We start from the raw sequence: 23,404 nt of genomic DNA, 5'->3' as shown, positions 1-23,404 counted from the left end.
GTGCTCCCATCTAAACAACGTGATAAAACGCCCGCGCTTTGTCTGCACATGCCTCCCCATGTGCGTGTGTCATATACACATAGACTGTATAATATGCTACAAATGGTTTAATTTACGTTTGAGACTATATGAATGACTATTTGCAACATTTTTGTTGGGGGTGCAAGCTCATTTGCTAATGTTCTACTATGTTGCTATCAATCATCAGTCAACAAATACGAATCCGAAAACTTCAATAATTTCACTAACAAATCTAGTGAAAACTAAAAAGATTCGAGTAATCACGTAACATAATTAACGCAATTTCCATCATACATCCGAGTATACGTCCCAGTTCCGAAGAACAAGAACAGTAATCACAACAACAAAAAGACCAAAAGGGAGACCCCTCCATGTTCTCTTTCTTTGTCTGGCGCGTTTTTTTTACTCCAATCTTTATAATTTAATTAAAACCCTAACTACCTATCTTTCTCTCTCTTCTTACTTCACTTTCACTCATTTTCACTTCCCACTTACTCATCTCCACTGAATCATTCTCCCTTCTAATCAACCAATAACATCACAAAATTTTCTGGGATTTTATCAACCAACAAAAGATAACAACTGGGTACTTTCAGATATTATTCCATTTTTGTTGCAATTTCTGGGTTTGGTTCAATTTTTTGGATTAATGTGAGTGTAAAGATCTTATCTTTTTCCTATTTACTTCACTTTTTTGGTGTACATTTTTGTGGGTTTTGCTTGTGATGTTAGTGTAATAGTGAATGCATAGTTTTTTTTTTTTTTTTTTTTTTTTTTTTTTTTTTTTTTTTTTTTTTCTTTTTTCTGGGGTGGAGGGAGTTACATAAGGTAGACAGGATTCGACCCCCGGCACTGAAAGTGAAAGTGAATGTGAATGTGAATGTGAATGTGAATGTGAATGTTAATGTGAATGTGAATGTGAATGTGAATGTGAATGTGAATGTGAAGTTGGGTGTTTTGATTCCTTTCTTGAATGTGTGTTACATTAGGCAGCACTTATATAATTTTACAAACAAAAGAAAGCAGACAACTTTCCCTTTCAGTAATACTATCACTCACTTTTGCTTTTTTCTGTTTGTTTAATTCTTTGAGTGCAAATCTTGTAGGCTTAATCATCTAGATCTTGTGCAGAATCTGATTGTCAGAATATGTGTAAGTGTATGATTGGTATTAAATATCTTTGTTATTTAATTTAGTTTTTATTTTGGTTAATTAATGAATATGTTTTCTTGACATGGAATTTGTTTATGTTTCTGTAAGGAATAAGTTTCTTATTGTGGGTTGCTTAAATATTGCTTCAGTCAGTCAGTATAGTGTACTAAACTTGAGTAGTTTCTTGAATAAACAGAGGTGATGTGTTGTTGATCAGCTTTGATGGCCACAGTGAAAATGAAGGGCATTACATTTGGGTTGTTAGTGGTAGTGTTGTTAGCCCATTTAGCTTCACTGAAGGCAGAGATTTACATAGTGACACTTGAGGAGGATCCCGTGGTGAGTTACCGAGGAGGCGTGCTCGGTTTCGAAGCCACTGCTTCTGAGACTGATGAGAAGGTTGATGTTACCAGGTAATGTTGCTCATCTGACTGGTGAATATTTCAAATGCTATGCTAAGCGTTATGTTATCTAGACCTATATAAAAGGCATGAAACTGGGGGTGTTTGTCCTATGGTTGAGAGTCTTGAGACTTGATTGTGCCTATTGTTTACTGAATCTTACTTCTGTTCTTGGCTGAAAGGTGCTAATTTGTCGAAAATGTATGCGAAAATGTCCCCATACATTTCAAATGAGGATTTGGTAGTTCATACACACAGTATTAAGGATTTGGTAGTTTTAGATTGTTCTTTTAAATGAGACCAACAGTAGTGCATTGATATCTTTGAAATTATATTGCTTTGGTATAATAAAATGATATGGTCCATGGCGAGGCCCAACCATCCGAGGTTGAAGGATTCCTCATACTTTTTGGTTCACCACAATTCCACAAATATGAAGTTTTTCGGGATTTTTTTGTGAGAATGTAGGAAAGTCATTTGAGGATACGATTTTAGATTTCAGTCCACCACCTAGTAAAGGAGGAACTTATTAGGTGATAATAGCATGGAACAATCACAGTTCAGGATTAAACTCAATAATCAAGCACTAAAAAGAATGATTTAGGAAGCCGATTAAAGATGAACTCTGCTAGTGAAGAATGACTAGTGACAAATGAGCCTCTTTCAAGAGAAATGTAGTATGACTAAGTCCTAACTGTTCATTATAATTTGAAGGTTTAGGTCAATTGCAGTTAACTATAGTACATGTGTAGTACAAGGGGGTAACTAAAATTCATAAGCGAAAGTCAAACAATCTTTACGCATGTGCTGGAGGGGCCTGCTTTCCCAACAGGGAGTGGTGGTGTCGAGCTTAATGGTTTTCTGGTAGCGTACCAAGTGATATTGGTTGCAAAAAAGACTCAAGTGACAGAGATAACGAGTGATGGATGAGTTTTCTTTTCAATCAATTGACAGCTATGAAACATATGCTAAGTAATGTTAAACAACCGTCTAGCTGACAACACTAAACGTCTATTTTGCCATTATTATTGTTTTGTTTTGTGTAATGCTGGTCACAACATTGAAGGTATACTTGTTTATTATATTTCCTGGGTCTATTTCAGTGAGGCTGTCATATCATATGCTCACCACCTTGAGAAGAGACATGATATGCTTCTTGGGTTGCTGTTCAAGGGTGGTACTTACACCAAATTATACAGCTATCGACACCTTATAAATGGCTTTGCAGTTCATACATCGCCTGAGCAGGTGAAACTTTATGTTTGTCTTGTTTGATAAGTACATATTTTGATGTTAGTTCGTGTTTGTTTCTTCTTACTTATGCAACCACAATTTGTAGTAGGTAGAAACCCTTAGAAGAGCCCCTGGTGTGAAGTCAGTAGAAAGAGATTGGAAAGTGAAAAAACTTACAACACATACACCTGAGTTTCTGGGGCTCCCAACCGAGGTTTGGCCGACAGGAGGTGGTCATGACAAGGCAGGAGAGGACATTGTTATCGGATTTGTGGACTCAGGAATATATCCCGAACATCCAAGCTTTGCAGTTCATGATGCAGAACGATATGGACCCGTTCCAAAGTATAGGGGGAAATGTGAAGTTGATCCTGTTACAAAGAGAAGTTTCTGTAATGGAAAAATTGTTGGTGCTCAGCATTTTGCAAAAGCTGCAATAGCAGCTGGAGCATTCAATCCATCTGTTGATTACGCTTCTCCTTTAGACGGTGACGGACATGGAAGGTCAGAACCATCCCATTTAATGGGCTCCTTATTGCAACTTATTTGATTGGAAGTAATTGGATGGTAAAAAAAAGGAAGGAAAACCTTTTCAGTGTTTGGTAGGAAAGGAAAGGAAGTGACAGGAAATCCTTCTGTTTAAAACTTGTACTTTACTTTCCTTCCGAAACAACAGACTTTGGATGAAAATAATGTGAAAAACTTCAATTCCTTCACCATTAGCTGACAAAAAGGAATCCTTACCGTTCTTACCATTTAAACCTAACATAAAACCACAACTTTCCCTCTTTCTTTCATTTCCTTTTTAGTCACCTTTAAAAATCAACTGGCTGTTAGTTGTCAGAACAGTTTACATCTCTGAATTTCAATGAAAAGTAGCCACATTATCACATATTTTTTTCTAATTTTTTTTAAAACTTAGGCGGACATAAGGACATTGGACCTTTTTATTAATTTCCAATTCCTCTCACTGATTTAATTTGTTTTGAAAAATGATATTGACGAATTCTGTTTCTGTGAACTCAATAAACCTGCAGTCACACAGCTTCTATTGCTGCTGGAAACAATGGAATTCCTGTCAGAATGCATAGATATGAATTTGGAAAAGCAAGTGGCATGGCTCCTCGTGCCAGGTAAGAAATACAGACCATTATTCTCATGACTGTTTTAAATTTTACTGTAATTGGAGAATAAAACGTTTCTTTTTTGTTGCAGAATTGCTGTTTATAAGGCTCTTTACCCACTCTTTGGAGGATTTGTTGCAGATGTTATGGCTGCCATTGATCAGGTATATAATATTACTTGTGCAAATTTTGCTGCTGCAGAAATGGTTTTGCACATTCATGGTCAATACTGTGGGTATAGTCTTCTGTACTCTTGCCTGAGTTTGAAATCATCAGATCATGTGCAGCAACTGCAGCTCGGTGATATTTCTGCAGTATTATTAGAGACATGTAATGGTGTGGTTTTATGCTGTGATTCACATGATCACATTCAAGTCAGTACTCAGGAGGTTTTTTTTTTTTTTTTTTTCATTTGACTGGGGAAGAATAGGAGCAATAAAAAGTTTCGTAAGGTCTATTTAGTCAATTATGTTGTCTGCAAGTTTGTATTGATTCTGCTGGCTGCTTTTTATTTCAATTTCAACCGCTTCATGATGTCTTTAGAATGTCCTTAAGCTAAGCAATATACATGATCGTGTTTATATTTTAATATACTTGAACTCACAACCACTATTTCGCAGGCTGTTCATGATGGTGTTGATATCCTAAATCTTTCAGTTGGGCCAAACAGTCCGCCAGCAGCAACGAAATCGACCTTTCTAAATCCTTTTGATGCTGTGCTTCTCTCAGCTGTTAGAGCAGGTATCTTTGTTGCTCAGGCAGCTGGAAATGGGGGTCCTTTTCCAAAGACTATTCTGTCCTACAGCCCATGGATAACGTCTGTTGCTGCTGCAATTGATGATAGAAGATATAAAAATCATTTTTTCTTGGGAAACGGTAAAGTGCTGGCTGGTACAGGACTTTCACGTAAGTTTTATTTTTACCCTTTTGTCTTTTCTTTGTTTTCCATCCCTCCAGCCCAAAACAAGTTAAATTCGCAAAGTTGTTAGTGTTCAGCTTCAATGTGTGATGTGACTGATTTGATGGCACTGATTTGAAGCTGTTTGCTCAAAGAATTTTATACAACTGTTGCATGGAATAGTATCATGATTCATAATCTGTATGTAGCCAGATTAAATTATTTCCATGGTTGAATTACTTCTGGTACTGAAGATCTGGAATCATATGTTTCATGTTGCAACTTGCAACCATGTGCTTTTGCTGGTTGCCGGTCAGCTGAACGCTGCATAGCATTCTGCAAGTAATTATGATGTGTTTGCTTATTTTAGGGAAGTTGATAGCTACTTCGTATATGACTTGTTCCAAGTTCTTTTCTTCACAGTGACAGAAACGCTGCTGTATACATATTATATAATAGTTTGTCAAGGAGAAAAACATGGTTATCATGTCAATCTTATTGCATTTGATTCATCAATGAATTTCACATTACATGTCCTTTCTCCTTTATGATATGTTTGAAGAGGTCCGTGGTCTAGGACTTGTAGTATGCCTTTTTGGTCTTTTGAAATTTTGATGCTTTACTTTATCTCTATGTGCTACTCCGTGGTTCATGTGTCTTTTATTACGATGGTCCCTGTTTAGCTACCACTTCTGTCAATCAGATTTATGGAGATGTAAAAATTCTCTATATACAATGGTGATCTGATTGTTTTTTATTTTGTTTGTTTTGTATCTGAACACATATGAGGCTGATGCAAGTCTTTTTACCCCTTGCAGCCGCCACTCATTTCAACAGAAGTTACACCCTTGTTTCGGCAAATGATGTGTTGTTAGATTCATCTGTTGTGAGATTCAGTCCTTCAGATTGTCAGAGACCTGAAGTTCTGAACAGAAGATTGGTGGAGGGAAAGATTCTTCTATGTGGCTATTCTTTCAATTTTGTTGTTGGTAGTGCGTCAATCAAGAAAGTTTCCGAGACAGCCAAAAGCCTTGGTGCTGTTGGTTTTGTCCTTGCTGTGGAAAGTGTTACTCCCGGGACAAAATTTGATCCTGTCCCTAGCAGTATTCCTGGCATTGTTGTGACTGATGTCAGCAAGTCTCTGGTAACCATCACGATATCCTTTTTTCATCCGTTATAATGAGAGTCTTAAAGTAGAATTGATATTTAGACAACAATTGCTCTTTTCATTTGGCTGTTGGAACTTGAATTATGGATGTTAAATCTGGTCAATTCTTAATTTTGGCTTCCATTGTCCAGAAGGTGTTAATACAATGCATTCTAATTTGTGATCTCCTGTTGTTTAGGAACTCATAAACTATTATAATGCCTCAACTCCACGGGATTGGACTGGACGAGTAAAGAGCTTTGAAGCAAAAGGCCGTATTGGTAATGGGTTAAGGGCTATTCTTCACAAATCAGCCCCACAAGTGGCATTATTTTCTGCAAGGGGTCCCAACATAAAAGACTACAGCTTCCGAGAAGCAGATCTTCTGAAACCTGACATTTTGGCTCCTGGATCTCTCATATGGGGAGCTTGGGCACCAAACGGCACTGACGAACCCAACTACGCAGGTATGAAAGTCTTTTTATGATATGCTCAGCTAAGAACTAAACTTCCCATCTCATGGAATTGGAGAACATCCAAGCTTCTAATTTCTTAATCTGAACTAAAGTATGGAACCAACTTAATACATGTGGAGACTAGGAAGTAAAAATTCACTGTTGTTTGACCTTATTATCCCAACTCCTCTCTTCCTTTGGAAATATGGCACAAAGGCCACTAAAGAAACATACATAGAAATAAACAACAAAGGGCAGTGCATTTATTTTTGAACCTGATACCTAACCGCAAGTTCCATTACACGAACACCTCATCTGTTGGTTGCAACTGTTGTAGAACATATTACATGCACCCGGGTGCACCATGCACCCTCTCACATTTTCTCCTTACATGTGAGGAGAAAATGTGATTGGGACCATCAATGGGCATAAAAATGTCCTTGGGTGCACGGTGCACCTAATCATTTTCACATGTTGTCAGTATGGGGCAAAAACTTGTTAAATTAAGGAAGAAGGTATTGGTGAGTTGTGAATTGTTTACAGACTAATTTAACTCTCCAAACAGGGGAAGGATTTGCCATGATATCTGGAACAAGTATGGCTGCTCCACATATTGCTGGGATAGCTGCTCTTATAAAGCAAAAACACCCTACCTGGAGCCCGGCAGCTATTAAGTCAGCTTTGATGACTACAACGACAACGATCAATAGAGCTGGGGGACCACTTCAAGCTCAGCAGTACACTGGATCGTCTGAGGAAATGACCTTGGTTACTGCTACACCATTTGATTATGGAAGTGGCCATGTTGATCCCCGTGCTGCTCTAGATCCTGGACTCATATTTGACGCAGGTTTGTCCTTATATTTTCTTTCTAAAGCATGCTTTCAGGCAGTTTTAGTATGAATCCTTTCTTACCGATGTCAATAACTGGCATATTTTAAATGAAATACTTACTTTTAGTAGATTGCTGGGCAGAACGAAAAAATCTAGTCTCAGGTTCTCACCATTGGATTTATCAACAGCCCTCAATAGTCAATACCACACCCCTTTCTGCAAGTCATTTCCAAAAGTGAACATACCATGGAGAATTACTAAGTTTTCGGTGGAAATGTTAAACGTGCTTAATCAGAAGTTTGTCATTAACAGTGGGTTGTGCTAACTGGAATAGTTAATGGATGGGTTTAGACCAACTTCTCAGGCATCGTTATATATTGCAAAAGATATAACATTTAAAGCATCAAAGTATAAAAATGCTTGAAAAATCAGTATGGCCTAAGGCTTTGTTCTGTTCACCTTATTTTCACATATTTCAAGAAAAATGAGTTCAGATAAGATAAGATAAGTTCAGGAAAAATAAGGGCTACTCAAGTACAATTTATAACTAAAATAAGTTTTGATAAGTTTAGATAATATAAGTTTAGAAAAAATAAGTGAAAGGCAGGTGAATAGAATGTACCCTAAGTTGTTAGCATGCCTGATATAGAGAAAGAAACACCTTGATTACACACATTCAAGACTTCAAGTGAGCCTAGATATTTACGGATCTGAAAGTGGTCCTTGTGTTTTGCGGATTAGTTTCTCTTTCCAGTCAAAGAACGACTTTCTCATTCTTCTAAATACATGATAATTTCGACATAATACTCCTGGTTTATTATACCACTTGACATTTCCATCATTTCAACTGATTTCCTAGGTTATTCAGACTACTTGGGGTTCTTGTGCACCACACCAGGAATCAACCCTCACGAGATAAGGAACTACACAAGATCACCTTGTAATTTTACCATGGGCCATCCATCAAATCTCAACACACCGTCAATAGCAATCTCACACCTAGTCAGAACCCAAACTGTCACAAGAACTGTAACCAATGTTGCTGAGGAAGAAACATACACGATCACAGCAAGGATGGAACCGTCAATTGCCATCGAGGTAAACCCTCCTGCCATGACTTTACTTCCAGGTGCATCACGGAAATTCTCAGTTTCCTTGACTGTCCGTTCAGTGACCGGGTCCTACAGCTTTGGCCAAGTCTTCTTAAAAGGAAGCCGAGGTCACAAGGTTAAGATTCCAGTAGTAGCTAAGGGTTACAAACGATAGGTCAATTTAGGGAAAGTTTCACAAGCTTGTCCTTCTAAAGCACGAGGTTTAGATCATACAGTATTCTTTATGACATGGAAATAAGAGAGAAGACTGCTATATATAAATATCGAACAAGGTTTCTGGGAATGTATAAGTAGGAAACTTACTTGTTTCCTTTCCTAGGTAGTAAAGTATTTTGTTACCACCTTTTTGGTGGCTAATTTTTGTTGTTGTATTAGTGTTTAGATTAATTATAGTATAGACCGATTCAGCTTGATCTCTTCCGCTGGTCATTGCCGTTGTAAAGAAGCTTGTGAGGCAGTGGTAACGGGGGAAAGCGAACGCAAGAAGGAAGTATTGTAAGTTCAATGATCAGTTGTAATATTATTATCAAGTGTTTTGAGTATTTGAAACATAATTTTAAAGCTTCCATAATGAAGAAGAGAGGTGGAGCATGGAAGCTTTGATTCGTGTAAGAATGTCTTGTACATGTAATTTCACTATTTCTTTAGAAGTTTTACATTTGATTCGTTAATTGTCTTCTGTATTCAATTTAAAACTTCGTCCTGCAAATAAAATAAAATCCACCCAAGACGGTTTAATTTTAATTTTTGATGGTAGTGAAGTTGTGGTCCACAAGATTATTTTTAGTAATGGAGAAACTTTTTAGGAATGAACTAAAGCAACTTTTTTTTTGAAGGGGAGTACAAACTTGAGCAACGTGAGTGGAGTATGAGCTTAAGTGTTTTATATTAATTTTTATTTACTTTTAATTTTTTAGATTCTTGTTACCCCTCGTCGTCATTCAAGACTTGTAAAAAGAATGTAATAAAAAAATAATATTTGAGATAAAAGTTGTTTAATCGTCTGAAATAGAGTTTTGATATTCTAAGACTTTTGCTCATACTCACCTAAATATGAGAGGGAGGTCTTCTCTATTTAATGAAATTGTTGCTTAGATCTTGCTCTTAATACGTTCCAAGGAAGTTTCACAACTATTGCACCTTTTACATTTTAGGAAATAAACAGTTGCTTTCACATTATAAGTACCTAATATACCCTTACATCATTATATTTAAAGTTTTTAAACACTTGTTGATTTATTTAATGTATAACTACACGAGCAAATTTGTATTTGTTTTTTACCCAATTATAAATTCTTATACAAAACCTGCATTGTATAATAATATTAGAACGGAGAAAGTACGATGGTTAAGCTAGTATGAAAATCCATTACAATATTGATCACTATTTCAAAAGTTGATATGTTGGAGTACTTGTGGATCCTCTATATATATGAATCCGTGCAACCACCCCACCCCACCCCACCCCAAATTTTAAGAACCAAAAACACACTTTAAATTAATAATTAAACCATTCATCCCCCCTAATTAACCAATTAAACCCCATCAATAATTATTTCGTCACCCCCACAACTCCTCCCGTTTTTCCTCGCTCTCTATCATCATCATTCATCACCCTTCCATGGTACGTTTTTCTCTCTCTCTTTCTATCTATCTATCTATCTATCTATCTATCATTTCTTGCTTATTATGCTATTGTTCCTTTCCATTTTTGTGGTGGTCGTTGTTTTTGTTCTTACGATTCTTACATCGAACAATAAATAATGATAATGAAAAATAATGTATAAGTCCGGCATCAAAGCAGTCATTGTCTTTCATTTTCATTTGAAAGGATATTTTAGATTGTTCGTTTCGTTTTCTTTTCCTATCACGCGGTAATTCCCTTGATACGAAAAATGAGGGGTTTTATTTATATACTTTATAAAGGGTGGTGGAAAAAGAAAGGTCAAATAGAGAGATTGTTAAGAAAGCTTCAACCAATCGTTAATGGAATAGTTTAGAATCCATACAATTACAAATTGTTATCTTACATTATACGTACTTTTTGCGAATAACGCGTTCTTCTACTTTTTTAACACATTATTTTTCTGGGTCTAAGAGTAGTTTATTTTATGATTATATTATATTAGAACCTACGTAGTATAATTTAAATACTAATCACTCAACCGCCCTCAATCATCATTAATTCATCAACCGGAGAATAATACAAAGTATTAGTCCGTAGCTGTAAGAAAATACGTGTTGTATTCACCTGATTTTTTGTTATTTAAATTCATCTGGATTTTTTAGAATTTATTTCGTTACAAAATGTACTTGTGGAACAAAATATATGAATTTTAGAAGCATATGTACTCCCTTACTACTCTTTAACTAGCTTTTGAACCCGTTCAATGAACAGGCTAATTATATAGTGTTGTTAAGCTGTCTTTTAAACTGCTAATTTATTGATGGTTTGTGATTTTAGTGGGAATATATGGTTTTATATATAGATGAAATTTAAAAGTTAAGAAAATATATAAATTAGATGGTGAATTAAAATTTAGCGTTAAAGAGAGAGATGGAGTAGTCAGAAGATGTTGAATGAATACTCCTATATGAATTAAATGGTGTTAAAATGGGTGTTGAATGACGAAGATGAAGTAGTGTTGAAGATGTAAAATGGAAAAATTGAAAAACAAAAAATACATTTATGGGTGAAAAATGGGGGTGACACGTGTCATCTAATTATCTATGGTTATCCTTTTTAAATACTAGGTATAGATGAGTCTAAGAAGTATAGTTGTATCTGTAAAAATAGTCACACGTATTATTTTAAGATAATTAAAATTTTGTCTTATGTCCTATAATGCGATTTTGTTCAACTTACAAATTACAAGTAAGCAATTTCTAAATAACGCCAATTATATTCCATTTATAGAACTTCAGAAAAATGTTACACTTCATATTTTGGTAACGTTTGATTGTTTTCACACTACTTTGTGGCGTGTTCATTCTACTTTGTTATACATGATGAACATGAACGTGTCATTTGACTCATTTGCAACTTTTTGCAACTTTGCCAAGTTGCAAACACAATGTTTGCAATAAAGACAGAGGCCCAATTTCAGCCCACTTTTGGGAAAATAATACATTTACGTTTCAAATTATTTTACTCCCGAATTTATTTCAGTAAAAATAATTTTTTCCCAAATAATTCAACATAATTAAGTTTTTTTTAGTAAAAGTAAGTTTAGATAAGTTAATTTCTTACCATTTTAGTCAAACCAAACATATCATTAATGTTTTAAAACTATATAATATCTATTTTATGATAAAAAATTTATCGTTGTGTAAAAGTTAATTAAAGTATTTATCAATGAACAAGTAGAAATGTAATTAAAGGTTTCCGTTTTCAAAAGCATATAATTATTGATCCGATTAATCATAGTGGAGGACTATGGGTTTGTTGGAACAACGACTCGATCCTGGTCCAAAACTACACTCTATTAGATAGATGTGCTCACCTTAACATCCTTTATAAACCAACCAATGAGCAAATTCTTGTCTCTGGGGCTTATTTCCCGGCACAAAACAACGATAAAGACCAATTTTGGGAGTTGATATCTACCTTCTATGAAAACATTCATATTCCCTGGATCCTCGTCGGTGACTTTAACGAACTTTTACATCATTTGGATAAATGTGGAGGCAATCCAGTCACTCAAAGACAATGCCAGAGACTTCCAAGGTTTCTAACTCGTTCAAATGCGACAGACATAGCGTGCATACAACAATCGTACTCCTGGAAATCCCAATCCCACCCAGGCTTGTATCAACGGCTAGATCGGGCCGTCGCAAGCAACAATTTCACTGATAGATTCCCCAACGCATCAGTTAAGTATGGTACCTTTACTAGCTCAGATCATGCCCCAATGTTCTTTGATACCAACTCAGAGACCATTATGGTGAATAGATTGTTTAGATTCCAAAATTCTTGGACTCTCGAGGATGAACCAGCTAAAATTGTTAAAGAGCATTGGAACTTCAATACTCAAGGTTCAAGATTCTTTAGAATAAGATCCAAACTAACCAACATAAAAGGCGACCTAAAAAATTGGGCCAAAGGAAAATTCTCACACAAGACCATGCAACTTAAAACTAATGCAGATAAAATACAAGAACTCGAGGATAAGCTTATAACCCAACCGTTCAACCCTATTTGGAGAAACCACCTTTTAAGAATGCTCAAACAACGAGAAAGGATCCTCTTACAAAAACAGCACTTGTGGAAAAATTCTGCAAAAAAAACTTGGCTGAATCAATTTTTCCACCAACTCATGAAACATAGAGCCGCGAAAAACCACATCTATCGACTAAAGAATGCTGACAACCATTGGGAGGAGGGTCAAGTGAACGTTCAAAACATCCTCTTTAACTCCTTTCAAGATAGATTCAAAACATCCGTTCAGCCTGGGCGTATAATTAACCTAGAATTTCTCCCACAATTAATTTCTGATTCCGATAGGCTTAGTCTCATCGCCCCCTTCTCAGACGAGGAAATTAAAAATAGCTTCTTTACTATGAACCCGCTCAAGGCACCAGGATCAGATGGATTTGGGCCAAAGTTTTTTCAAACCTACTGGAAAACAATCGGCCCTGAAGTTACATTAGCAATAAAGAGCTTTTTCTCGCACGGAAAAATTCCGCCTTTCCTGAATCACACTCTTATAGCTCTTATCCCCAAAAATGATAACCCAGAGAACCCCAACCATTTCAGACCAATCAGCCTCTGCGGCACGATCTATAAAGCTATCTCTAAACTCCTAGTCTCTAGACTAAGTCCTATTCTTCAAAAACACATAAGCCCCTTCCAAAACGCCTTCACCCCTGGCAGGTCCATCCATGATAATTTGCTTTTAGTCCAGGAGATTCTCAATGTTTTTAAGAAATCAAAATCCAAAGTTGGATGGTGTGCTCTTAAACTGGACATGGAAAAAGCCTATGACAGAATAGAATGGGATTTCCTTTGGGCAACTCTTGACAAAATGGGCTTTCCGACAACCTGGATAAACTGGGTGAAAGCAACCGTGACTACAGTATCGTACTCTATCAAAGTCAACAACTCAACCACGGATGTTTTTACCCCGTCTAGAGGTTTAAGACAAGGAGACCCGCTATCTCCTTACCTTTTTATTTTATGCATGGAAGTTTTTATAATCATGCTTAATAATGCCAGTGCGAGACCTAATCTAGGGCTCGGATTTAAAATAGCACCACAAACTACAAAAATCCCATGTTTAATGTTTGCAGACGATAGCCTACTTTTATGTAAAGCCACTAATTCCGCATGCCATAACTTACTCAAAGTCATCATTGACTTCTGTAAACTCTCAGGTCAACTAGTGAATTTCCATAAATCAGCTATTATCTGCTCAAAGAATATCAATCACCCCAAGAGAGATGCCTTTGCCAGCATTTTTAATATGAATAAATCTGGGTCTCTAGGTCGATATTTGGGAGCTCACTTCTCAAATTTCACACCTACAAGATCTGACTATCTACGCATCATGCAAAAAAATGAACGCTGTATAAACTCCTGGCAAGCTAACTTTCTATCCAAAGCGGGTAGAACAACGCTTATTCAAAGCAACCTTGAAGCCCTCCCGTCCTACATTTGCTCTTCCTTCCTACTTCCAAGGAAGACGTGCCACCAATTGGATAATGTCCATCGGCAATTTCTTTGGAACCAATCCAAGTCAGGTAATGCACTCCCTCTCATTGCCTGGAATAAAGTCTGTCAGCCTAAGGATCAAGGAGGGCTAGGTTTAAGAAGAACCTACCCTCTGAATAGAGCTTTCATCGCAAAGCTAGGCTGGAAAATCCTAACAGACGAAAATAACCTTTGGGCAAAAATCATGAGGAAAAAATATCTTCAGAACACAAATTTTTTCTCTGCTAAAAGAAAAATTAAAGACTCTCCTATTTGGATCAGCATTTTAAACCAGCGGGAGATATTGCGGAAAGGAATTAGATGGAAGATAGGCAATGGGAATCACATCAATTTCTGGAAAGATAACTGGGTTGGTCAATATGCCCTTTCTGATCTCCCATGCAACTCTCCAAATATTAGTAGGGGAGACGTCTACGTAAACTCGTTCATTGATGAATCCAAAAATTGGGATATAAGGAAACTTTCTTCGTTCCTCACACCTGAGTTGGTGCAAAAAATTAAAGGGATCCCTATCCCTGTTAATGAAGTGCCTGACAACCCTATTTTGGGATGCACAAACTCAGGAGAGTTCTCAGTTAAATCCGCTACCTGGCTTGCCCACGAACTCCCAGTTTTCGATAAAAAATGAGAGTTTAGATGGATTTGGAAACTCAATATAGCACCAAAACTAAAGATCTTTTTATGGCAAATTTGCCACAAAAGTATTCCAACTAAAGAAACTCTTTTTCATAGGAAAATTATTCCCTCAAGTTGTTGCCCTAGATGTAACCATGCCAGTGAGAATATTAATCATCTCTTTCTCAATTGTGAACACACAAAAAATGTCTGGATGCATAGACTAACTAAAAATTGGTTCGATTTCTCCTTCCCTATGACGGATTTCTTCAAAACTTTAGACTACCTTAGACGGAACCAAGTTGCGCTCAGGAAGTTCATTACCGTTTGCTGGACTATTTGGAAGGAAAGGAATGCCTTAGTGTTCTCCAACAATAAGCTTTCTCCTTGCCGCTGTTTTTTTAAAGCTCTTAACATCTTCAAAGAATGGGAGCTTAGACTCCAGATTGACTCACAACAACTTAGAGGTAACCATTTCAACACTCATCATCCTTCCACCTCTCTTCCAACCACCCCACAACCCATTCTTGTGCAGTGGTTCCCGCCCCCACTGGGCGCCTTCAAACTCAATTTCGACAGATCACGCAAAGACTCATCAGCAGCAGGAGGTATCATCATCAGAAACAACAATGGAGATACGGTCATCGCCAAATCTTTTAACCTGGGTAACTCGCAAGTCTACATGGCAGAAGCCCTTGCCCTTCATAAGGGCATCCAAGAGGCTATCAAACTAAATATCAAAGACATCTACATCGAAGGTGACAACCTACTTGTGATCAACTCGCTATAAGGAACCTGGAACCCCCCGTGGAAGCTTCAAAACATTATTCAAGATAGCAGGACTCTTCTTCAGCATTTTCACTCTACCCATATCAAGCATATCTTCCGAGAAGCAAATAGAGCAGCAGATTGGATAGCTAATGTAGGACATCTTATTGTTGAACCAATGTGTATCACCCCGAACTCTAGCCCTAACTTAGATAATATTGTCCAAAGTGACCGCTTAGGTTTCACCCTTGTGCGAAGGGGAACCTAAGTCTTTTTTCTTACCTTATATATATATATATATATATATATATATATATATATATATTATATATATATATATATATAAATCTCTTTAAATTAGAGCTGATTAAGCATGGTCCGGGTCGAAAAATGCTGGATTTGTCCTTTTTGCATTATGGGCTTTGGGCATAATTTGAGGCCCATTTAGGCCATAGTCACCCGACTCACCCCAACCGGTTTGGGCAATTAAACTTTGGCCTATCACATGCCTAACCCGACACTTAGGCCCAATACGGCTTAATTTTTTGGCCAAGGTCCAGCCCAAGTAGCTTCTTCTACCTTTCGGCTAAGTAAAAGGAGATACCTTTAGGTACTGTTTAGCAAAACTAACAATAGCGGGTAACTTTTAACAATTGAATAGTGGATAATTGTCAAAGTAGCGGGTCAAAAGTAACTGTCAAAGTAAATGTTGATAGTATATGTGTTGGATAAAATTAATGGTTGAGATTGCAAAATACAATAATATTTTATTAAACATCTCCTCGTAACCCGAAGTAACACAAAGCAAAATTAAGATTATTGCAATATTATCATGCACATTTATGTTATTAATGGTCAAACAAAGGTTAAATACAAATGTTAATTTATGTCATATATGCAGGTCCAAGAGTTGAAGAATGAGAAGAAGAGGGATGTCATTTTAACAAATCCAGTCTCTCTAGATGGGGATTCCAACAATGATTACAAGCCCCCTAATGTTCTTCAAATGGTGTTTAGTCTCCTCAACAATGTTCGACCAGGAGCTGATCTTACTCGTTTTCAGGTTCGTTCTTGACGTTTAACATGATTAATTCTGTTGGTTGAATCTCACGCGATAAAATATTTAGTGACTTAGCGGTAATATTATAACATGTAAAACTTTCTTGACTATACTCTATATTTATTACTGTCTCCGTCTCAAAATAATATTTACATTTACAGTTTAGCCACTTCATAATAGTATTTGCATTGTACTGTATACTATTTTTGGACATGAAAAAGTCCATCTCACCTCGTTACACACAAAATTTACATCTTTCCACTCACTTTATTCATCTTTTTTTACCCGTTTCCACATTTTTACATATTATATTTCCATCCATATTTTTATTATTAACACCCACCTTTTTACACACTTTCTCTCATTTGTTTTAATAATTATCAAATAATAACTTATAACTCTTAAGATCATTTTAAAACCAAGGTAGTACTGTTCAGGAATTTAAGTTATTTGTATATTAGAATGAATGATTCAAGTTCAAAACTTGTTTTTATTTGATTAAAATCGTCATATCCCAAATACCATTATAAGATTATTGTCAATTGTAATAACCCACATGCAAGTTGACATGGAAAAAGAGGAGGGATTGTGATTAACATATAAGATAAGCGGACTACTCCCTTATATCATAAATTAGTATTAAGATGGATCTAATTAGACTTATATGTGATCAAACTCTCATCCAAACTTAGCTTATATTAATATGATTAATAGTAACATATGTACTTGTATAATTTACCTTAAAGCTAGAATTAATTTTAATGGGTTTTATATACTTGGTATATGTAGCTACCTCCATTGTTTAACTTGCCAAAATCACACCTACAATGTTATGGAGAATCAGTATATTGTGTGAACAAGGACATGCTAAGCAAGTGTGCCAATGGAGAGACTGCCGATGATCGGATGATCGCCGTTGTTGCTTGGAGCATATCAACCGTTCGTCCGTTGATGTTTGGGGTTGCCCCGTACAACCCCATTCTTGGTGAGACTCATCATGCTTCTAGAGGCACCCTCAATGTCTTACTTGAACAAGTATGCATCTCGATCTATTCAATCTTTTTTTTTCACTTGTGCATTTAATAATCAAACAATTGTTAACCACACATTTTAAATATATACACTTCCTCTGTTCCTTTTAAGTTGACACGGCTTGACTTTTGACATTATTCAAATAATTTTATTATAATCTACTTTAGCTATCAATTGTGATTTATGCTTAAGAAAAAATATTATCATGCATGTAATATGTCAACTAAAAATAACGGAGGAAATACCATAAAGTGTTTGAGTGAATTAAAAAATAGTTTTGAGGTTAATAGCACGTTCATGTTTCATGATGATGTGAGTTACTACGTTTGGAATGATATATGATATCACTTTTAGGGGTGTGCAAAAATTGGTCCGGATCAAAAAATAGACCGGACCAGACCGACTCAGATCGGATCGGACCGGACCGAAGGCAATCGGTCCGATCTCCGGGTCGAGAAATATCAATTTTCGGTCTTCGGTCTGGCCCGGCCAAAAACCCGATTTTGGACCGGATCGATTTTTCCTTAATAAAATAAAATAAGTACTATTTAAAAATGTAATTCGCTCCTTTAATATGTTGTAAATATTACTGTATTGTTATATATTTTATTTTAGCTTCCGAAAAAGGCCTTAAACAATTGACTTTTTATATATATTTTTTCTTTTTTACCATAATTTTTAGAAAAAATAAAAAGTATATAGAAATAGGTCTACAACCAGTCCAAACCGGTCCGGTCCGGGTTTTGGACTGATTTTTTCGGTCTGGTCCGGGTTCAGTCCAAGCATAATCGGTCCGGTGAAGGTCTTGAATTATAAAAATTCAATCTTCGGTCCGGTCCGGTCCGGGTTTGGACCGATGAACACCCCTAATCACTTTTATGTTTTGGTGCGAGTGGAATATAAGTGCAATACAAATTATAAATGGGGAAGCGGGGATTCGAGCATGTGACATTTTATAAACATGTCTCAATCTAAACTGTTAGGCTAAGACAATTGGTATGATATGATATTGCTAACTAGAATAAATTTAGAAATTTGAAAGTTGTTTGGTTGATACCAAAAATTTGAAGTTCTAATTATAAGAACTTTGTGAAGAGTTTTATCTTTTGCTCGACGGAAACCCTAGGCATGTCCTCTTTACATTATTTCAACTTATGTTTCCCAGTTAAGTTAAGATAATAAATTCAGGAACATTAAGTGTTTTAAAGTTAAATTTACAACTAAAATAATTGGGTGATGATAAAGGTCGCAAGTTGCGACAACATTTAATTGTCGTAATTTTACGTGTCAGAGTTTAATTAGTCATATAGGCGCCACGTAGACTATGAGTCATCATAATATTTTTACTATCAATGCAATATTTTTACTATGAAAATATGTAAATAAGGTAGTCGACATAAAGAAGGAAAAAAATTAGAATATTAAGATTTTTCTACTTTTTTTAAAACATGTATATTATGATATATAAGTTAAATATTTTGGTTTCCAATTTAAATTATGACACATAAGCAGGCCATGTCAACATTGTGACACGGCTTAAAGGTCACATGTTGCGACCTTTATCATTTTGGAAAATAACTTATGATAAGTTTAAATATGGTTAATAGAACGTACCCTAAAATAATAGGAGAACGAAGTTGCTTGTTATGATTATATGCGGAGTTGAATTAAAATAAACGAACGTACATTTTGAATGCGGAGTTGAACGTACATTATATGCGGAGTTGGGATTTCGGAAAGAAACAATTGCAATTAGTAAAATAAACTTGATTAAGAATTGAAATTGTATACATTTTGAATCTAAATTTCAAAAGAACAAAACAATTGGATAATTAATTTTTCATAGATATTTCCCCCTAATCTGTTTGTAGGTTTCTCATCACCCACCAGTATCAGCACTGCATGCAACTGATGAGACCAACGGTATCGAACTCATTTGGTGCCAACATGCTGTCCCCAAGTTTCAGGGTATACAATTTGCCACATTCTGTTTGTGTTTTACCATTATTCATCTAACCAATAACCTAAAGTTTTTCATTGAATCGTCGTTGCGAGTTACTGACCGTATCTTAATATGTTTGTGGGCTGGACCATGCCGTACTTTGTGCCGCATCCATGCATTTTGGGCCTATATGGGCCTGGGCCATGCCCGAGCCCACTTGTTTGTGCAGGCTGGGAAGGACCGAAAATTTCAAAAGATGGCACATACAGGCACGACCTAAGCTCACGTGCTGTGTCGTGCCTTCTTGGCTAAGCCTATTTTCACTAAATTTAATGTGTTTTGTCGTGCCATACTTAGCTGCTTTTTTCCCAAAAAAGTGTGACCCAAGCCTAACCGATTGCCCACGACTTCATGCTCCTACCGAACCGTGGTATCTTTTTCTTTTTTTACTTCGTACGGCCCGGCCCAACCCAAATCCATTTTTTAACCGTAATAATCAACTAGAGTTGTTCTATGAGCCTCGGCCTATATAAAGCCTTGACCAGACCGGATCTTAAGGACCGACCTATTTTGAATATTTAACGAGATGGACTAATTTTATGTTACTCTACTAATCTACTATATATTGACATATTGTCCGACCATGTTGGAAATGGATGCAAATATGCAAGAGTATCATGGTGTTAATTTTTCCCGTCAAAAAATCATGGTGTGAATTTTAGAAGTATTTGCATACTAACTTCCCCTTGAACAAAAATATCCTAAATAATTTGTTTGTGCCCATAACTTTTTCATGCACAATTGCACATACCCTCAAAGTCAAAGCTATGGTATGGGTATATCAATGTATTATGGTCCCGGATCCATGGTATAGTATTGCTCGGATTATAAATTATTAATGGATAGGATCTCAACAAATAACAACCTCTCTATGAAAATAAGGATAAAGTTGCGTACATGTGAACCCTCCTAGCTAGTTTGTAAGACCATGTGCTAAACCGCGGGAGTCTTGTGCACTGATACGACTTTTTAACTAATTGGTTATAAACTTATAATTAAAGACGTACGTAGTATAAGGGAATCTACTTAATCACGGATTTTGTTATGATTAAGTTTCTTTTTTCCACCCTAATTATGTTTAACCCCCCTCTGATTAAAGGAACAACTGTTGAAACTGTGGTGCATGGGAAAAGGAAGCTAAATCTTGTACAGAAAGGAGAAAGTTATGTGATGAACTCTCCAAAATTATTGATAAGATTATTGCCAAAGCTTGGTGTTGATTGGGTTGGAAATGTGAGAATTAAATGCCAAGAAACAGGTCTTGAAGCTGAATTATCCTTCAAAACTGCTTCTTTTATGGGATTTGGAGGTGGCAACAGATCTATTAAAGGAAAGATCATGCACTCATCTAAGACTTTATATGAAATTCATGGCCAATGGGACAGGTGCGCTTGCATTATTATATATAATATTTTTTACTTATTTACCGTATTGCCATTTAGTAGCAGGATCGGAGCTAGTGTGTAAAATGTAGTTTTATTGATACAAGGGTTGTTGCGCAATTTGGATTTTACACCCGGGTGCACAGTGCTCATTGTGCACCCTAATGAACATTTATTGAAAATCTAATGAACATTGAGAACGATTTCAATGTACATGTACTAGTGAAATATTTAAACTATATGTTCTATGGATTTGAACTATATGTTCATTGGCTATATGTTCTTTGGGTATGAACAATATGTTATTTGTATTTGAACTATATGTTTTTTGTAAAACAGGGTACACAGTGAGCATTGTGCACCCGAGTGTATAAACCATATTTTGGGGTTGTTGGCTGACCATCCAACTTTTTAAAAATAAGTACCTCGCATCTATTAGAAAAAATAAAATTAATACAATTTAGATAATTATCTTATTAAGGATTTTTGTCATTTAACACCTTAAAAAAACTAGTTTTTGTAATTTAACACCTTACTTATTTTTTATTGTTTTTAAACACCTTAAAAAACAAAAAAAATTAGAAATCAACACCACTTGACGATTTTTGTTAGAAAAAACATTAGTTTTTAACTATGCTAAAGTTCCCAAGGCATGATATGGTGGTAAACAACTCCTTCTACCATCAAATTATGCTTTGGGAGCTATATCATGGTTAAAAATCAACGTTTTTTTCTTATGAAAATCGTTAAGCGGTGTTGATTTATAAATTTTTAGATTTTTAAGGTGTTTAAATATAATAAAAAATAAGTAAGGTGTTTAATTACAAAAACTAATTTTTTTAAGTTGTTAAATGACAAAAAATCCTTAATATTACTTAAAATTTCCGGTTTCGCCACTAATGTGATATTGATTTCAAAGATATTTATCTACAGGATTGTCAAAATAAAGGATGTTATCGATGGGAAGACTAAAGTTCTATACAATGCCAAAGATGTTATATCTAAACTTCCTTCCTCGACTTTAAGGGATCCAAAGGTAACTCATATTACAAAAGTGTTATTACTTCCCCATTTTGCCCATCCCTTTTTTCTTATTGATAAATTTGTATATACTCTCCCTGCCCCTAAAAGATTATCCCATTCGGTATTTAAAACAAGAATTAAATCGTAAATATCTCTAACTTTACATGCGTAAAATTTATAAAAAGTGAAATTCCAAAATATATATTGAAACAAATCTAACAATATCACACACGACTATATTATTTATTACGTAGTATAAGCGAATGAGAATTCATGGTCACAGTAAAATTTTTAAAGTTGGCAATGGGTCCATTTTTAAGGACGGATGAAGTACTACGTAGCACATAGTATTCTCTTACTCAAATGAAGTATTGAACGCAGTACTTTGTAATTTAACAAACTTATAATCTAGAAATATCCCTTGAATAGGTTACGCATTCTTTCGAACAACCCAACATGGGATCTAATATTCTGTGCTAGGACTATCTGTTGAGCCTATTTTTTGGAAATTTTCCGTATTTGTGTAAAAGAGTAGTACGGAGTACATAAACTCTCTATGTCATAATCTAGTTGTATTTTTCAAGATCAATACAACTCTCTTCTCCTCTGCCTGTGAGTGTAGTTACCACATTGTTAAATTATGTGTTGTTTATTTACGTTTTTAATTGTCTTTCTTCTTATTGCCATTTAATTTTGATGCCGGAACTGCAATTTAATTTATTTATTTCCCACATAATATTCAGGGAGTGTGGCAAAGTGAATCAGCAGCAGTATGGGCAGAAGTGAGCAAAGGAATAATAAGCAAAGAGTGGGATAAAGCAAGAGAGGCAAAGAGAGCGGTGGAGGAAAAAGAAAGAGAGCTCCATAAACAAAGGAAATCCATTGGAGAAATTTGGGTTCCAAAGCATTTTGATTTGTGTTACACCTTGGAAGATGGCTGGGATTGCATACCTAAACAAAACACCATTCCACCTGCTCCTATTAGTTTCCCTATTTGAACTTTCTACTTGGCTACTTGCTTAACAAAAAAATGATGTTACATATATCTAATTTATTACTCCGTGTTCCGGTGTTGAAGTAGATGAAACAATGGGCTTCGAATGAAGGCCCTTTTGTATGTGTTGAAGATCTTGCTAGCTCGAATGTATCGTGTCCAAATCAACCTGCACAATAAGCAAGTTACTAGCCTCGGGGGTGTTTCCGAGGAAAGTCCCTCTGATGCCTAAGTAAGAACAATGCTCGGATTCTAGAGAGAGAAATTCCCTAGAAGAGTAGTCTTAAGGCGTGAAATGGACGTACCTTGGTAAGTGAGCCATGACGGCTTATTTATAGTGTTTGTACAATAAATGCCCTTAGGTTATTTATTGCAAGTGGGCCTTGGGCCTTGATTGGCGGCTGAATAGCCTTTTGGACTGTAGTGGGTTTGATGTTGTTG

The 23,404-nt window shown here is 35.9% G+C and overlaps 2 protein-coding genes across 7 annotated transcripts; both read left to right on the top strand.

Annotated features, from left to right (window-relative positions):
* Window positions 1-425: 425 nt before the first annotated feature.
* LOC110792057 (subtilisin-like protease SBT2.5) lies at window positions 426-9,048 on the top strand. 5 transcript variants are annotated; one of them, XM_021996852.2, is made up of 11 exons: window positions 426-607; window positions 1,370-1,586; window positions 2,678-2,822; window positions 2,917-3,311; window positions 3,845-3,940; window positions 4,023-4,095; window positions 4,552-4,837; window positions 5,648-5,973; window positions 6,176-6,443; window positions 6,997-7,281; window positions 8,125-9,048. In XM_021996852.2, the coding sequence occupies exons 2-11, from the start codon at window positions 1,396-1,398 to the stop codon at window positions 8,529-8,531; spliced, it is 2,472 nt and encodes an 823-aa protein (XP_021852544.1). In that variant the 5' UTR covers window positions 426-607; window positions 1,370-1,395; the 3' UTR covers window positions 8,532-9,048. The 5 variants fall into 5 exon arrangements, with proteins under 5 accessions (XP_021852544.1, XP_021852541.1, XP_021852542.1 ...); XM_021996849.2 differs by having other exon boundaries at window positions 426-672; XM_021996850.2 differs by having other exon boundaries at window positions 426-672; window positions 1,354-1,586.
* A 774-nt stretch (window positions 9,049-9,822) lies between these two features.
* Window positions 9,823-23,086, top strand: LOC110792058 (oxysterol-binding protein-related protein 4C). Of its 2 annotated transcripts, XM_021996855.2 has the most exons (7): window positions 9,823-10,001; window positions 16,372-16,533; window positions 17,320-17,565; window positions 19,434-19,530; window positions 20,664-20,949; window positions 21,880-21,982; window positions 22,713-23,086. In XM_021996855.2, the coding sequence occupies exons 1-7, from the start codon at window positions 9,999-10,001 to the stop codon at window positions 22,965-22,967; spliced, it is 1,152 nt and encodes a 383-aa protein (XP_021852547.1). In that variant the 5' UTR covers window positions 9,823-9,998; the 3' UTR covers window positions 22,968-23,086. The 2 variants fall into 2 exon arrangements, with proteins under 2 accessions (XP_021852547.1, XP_021852546.1); XM_021996854.1 differs by lacking the exon at window positions 9,823-10,001 and having other exon boundaries at window positions 16,366-16,533.
* The last annotated feature ends 318 nt before the right edge of the window (window positions 23,087-23,404 follow it).

This window comes from Spinacia oleracea, chromosome 2 (assembly GCF_020520425.1).
Source record: "Spinacia oleracea cultivar Varoflay chromosome 2, BTI_SOV_V1, whole genome shotgun sequence".
Lineage (NCBI taxonomy): Eukaryota > Viridiplantae > Streptophyta > Magnoliopsida > Caryophyllales > Amaranthaceae > Spinacia > Spinacia oleracea.
Note: the sequence above shows the minus strand (reverse complement) of the source record. Positions and strands in the feature narration are given on the sequence as shown.

Excerpts from the sequence above, each read along its gene's own strand:
- LOC110792057 (XM_021996852.2), top strand. The coding sequence starts at position 1,396 with ATGGCCACAGTGAAAATGAAGGGCATTACATTTGGGTTGTTAGTGGTA. Across the intron at positions 2,823-2,916 it reads TTCATACATCGCCTGAGCAG|GTAGAAACCCTTAGAAGAGC; the intron begins GTGAAACTTTAT and ends AATTTGTAGTAG. Across the intron at positions 5,974-6,175 it reads CTGATGTCAGCAAGTCTCTG|GAACTCATAAACTATTATAA; the intron begins GTAACCATCACG and ends CCTGTTGTTTAG.
- LOC110792058 (XM_021996854.1), top strand. The coding sequence starts at position 16,366 with ATGCAGGTCCAAGAGTTGAAGAATGAGAAGAAGAGGGATGTCATTTTA. Across the intron at positions 16,534-17,319 it reads CTGATCTTACTCGTTTTCAG|CTACCTCCATTGTTTAACTT; the intron begins GTTCGTTCTTGA and ends TGGTATATGTAG. Across the intron at positions 21,983-22,712 it reads CGACTTTAAGGGATCCAAAG|GGAGTGTGGCAAAGTGAATC; the intron begins GTAACTCATATT and ends CATAATATTCAG.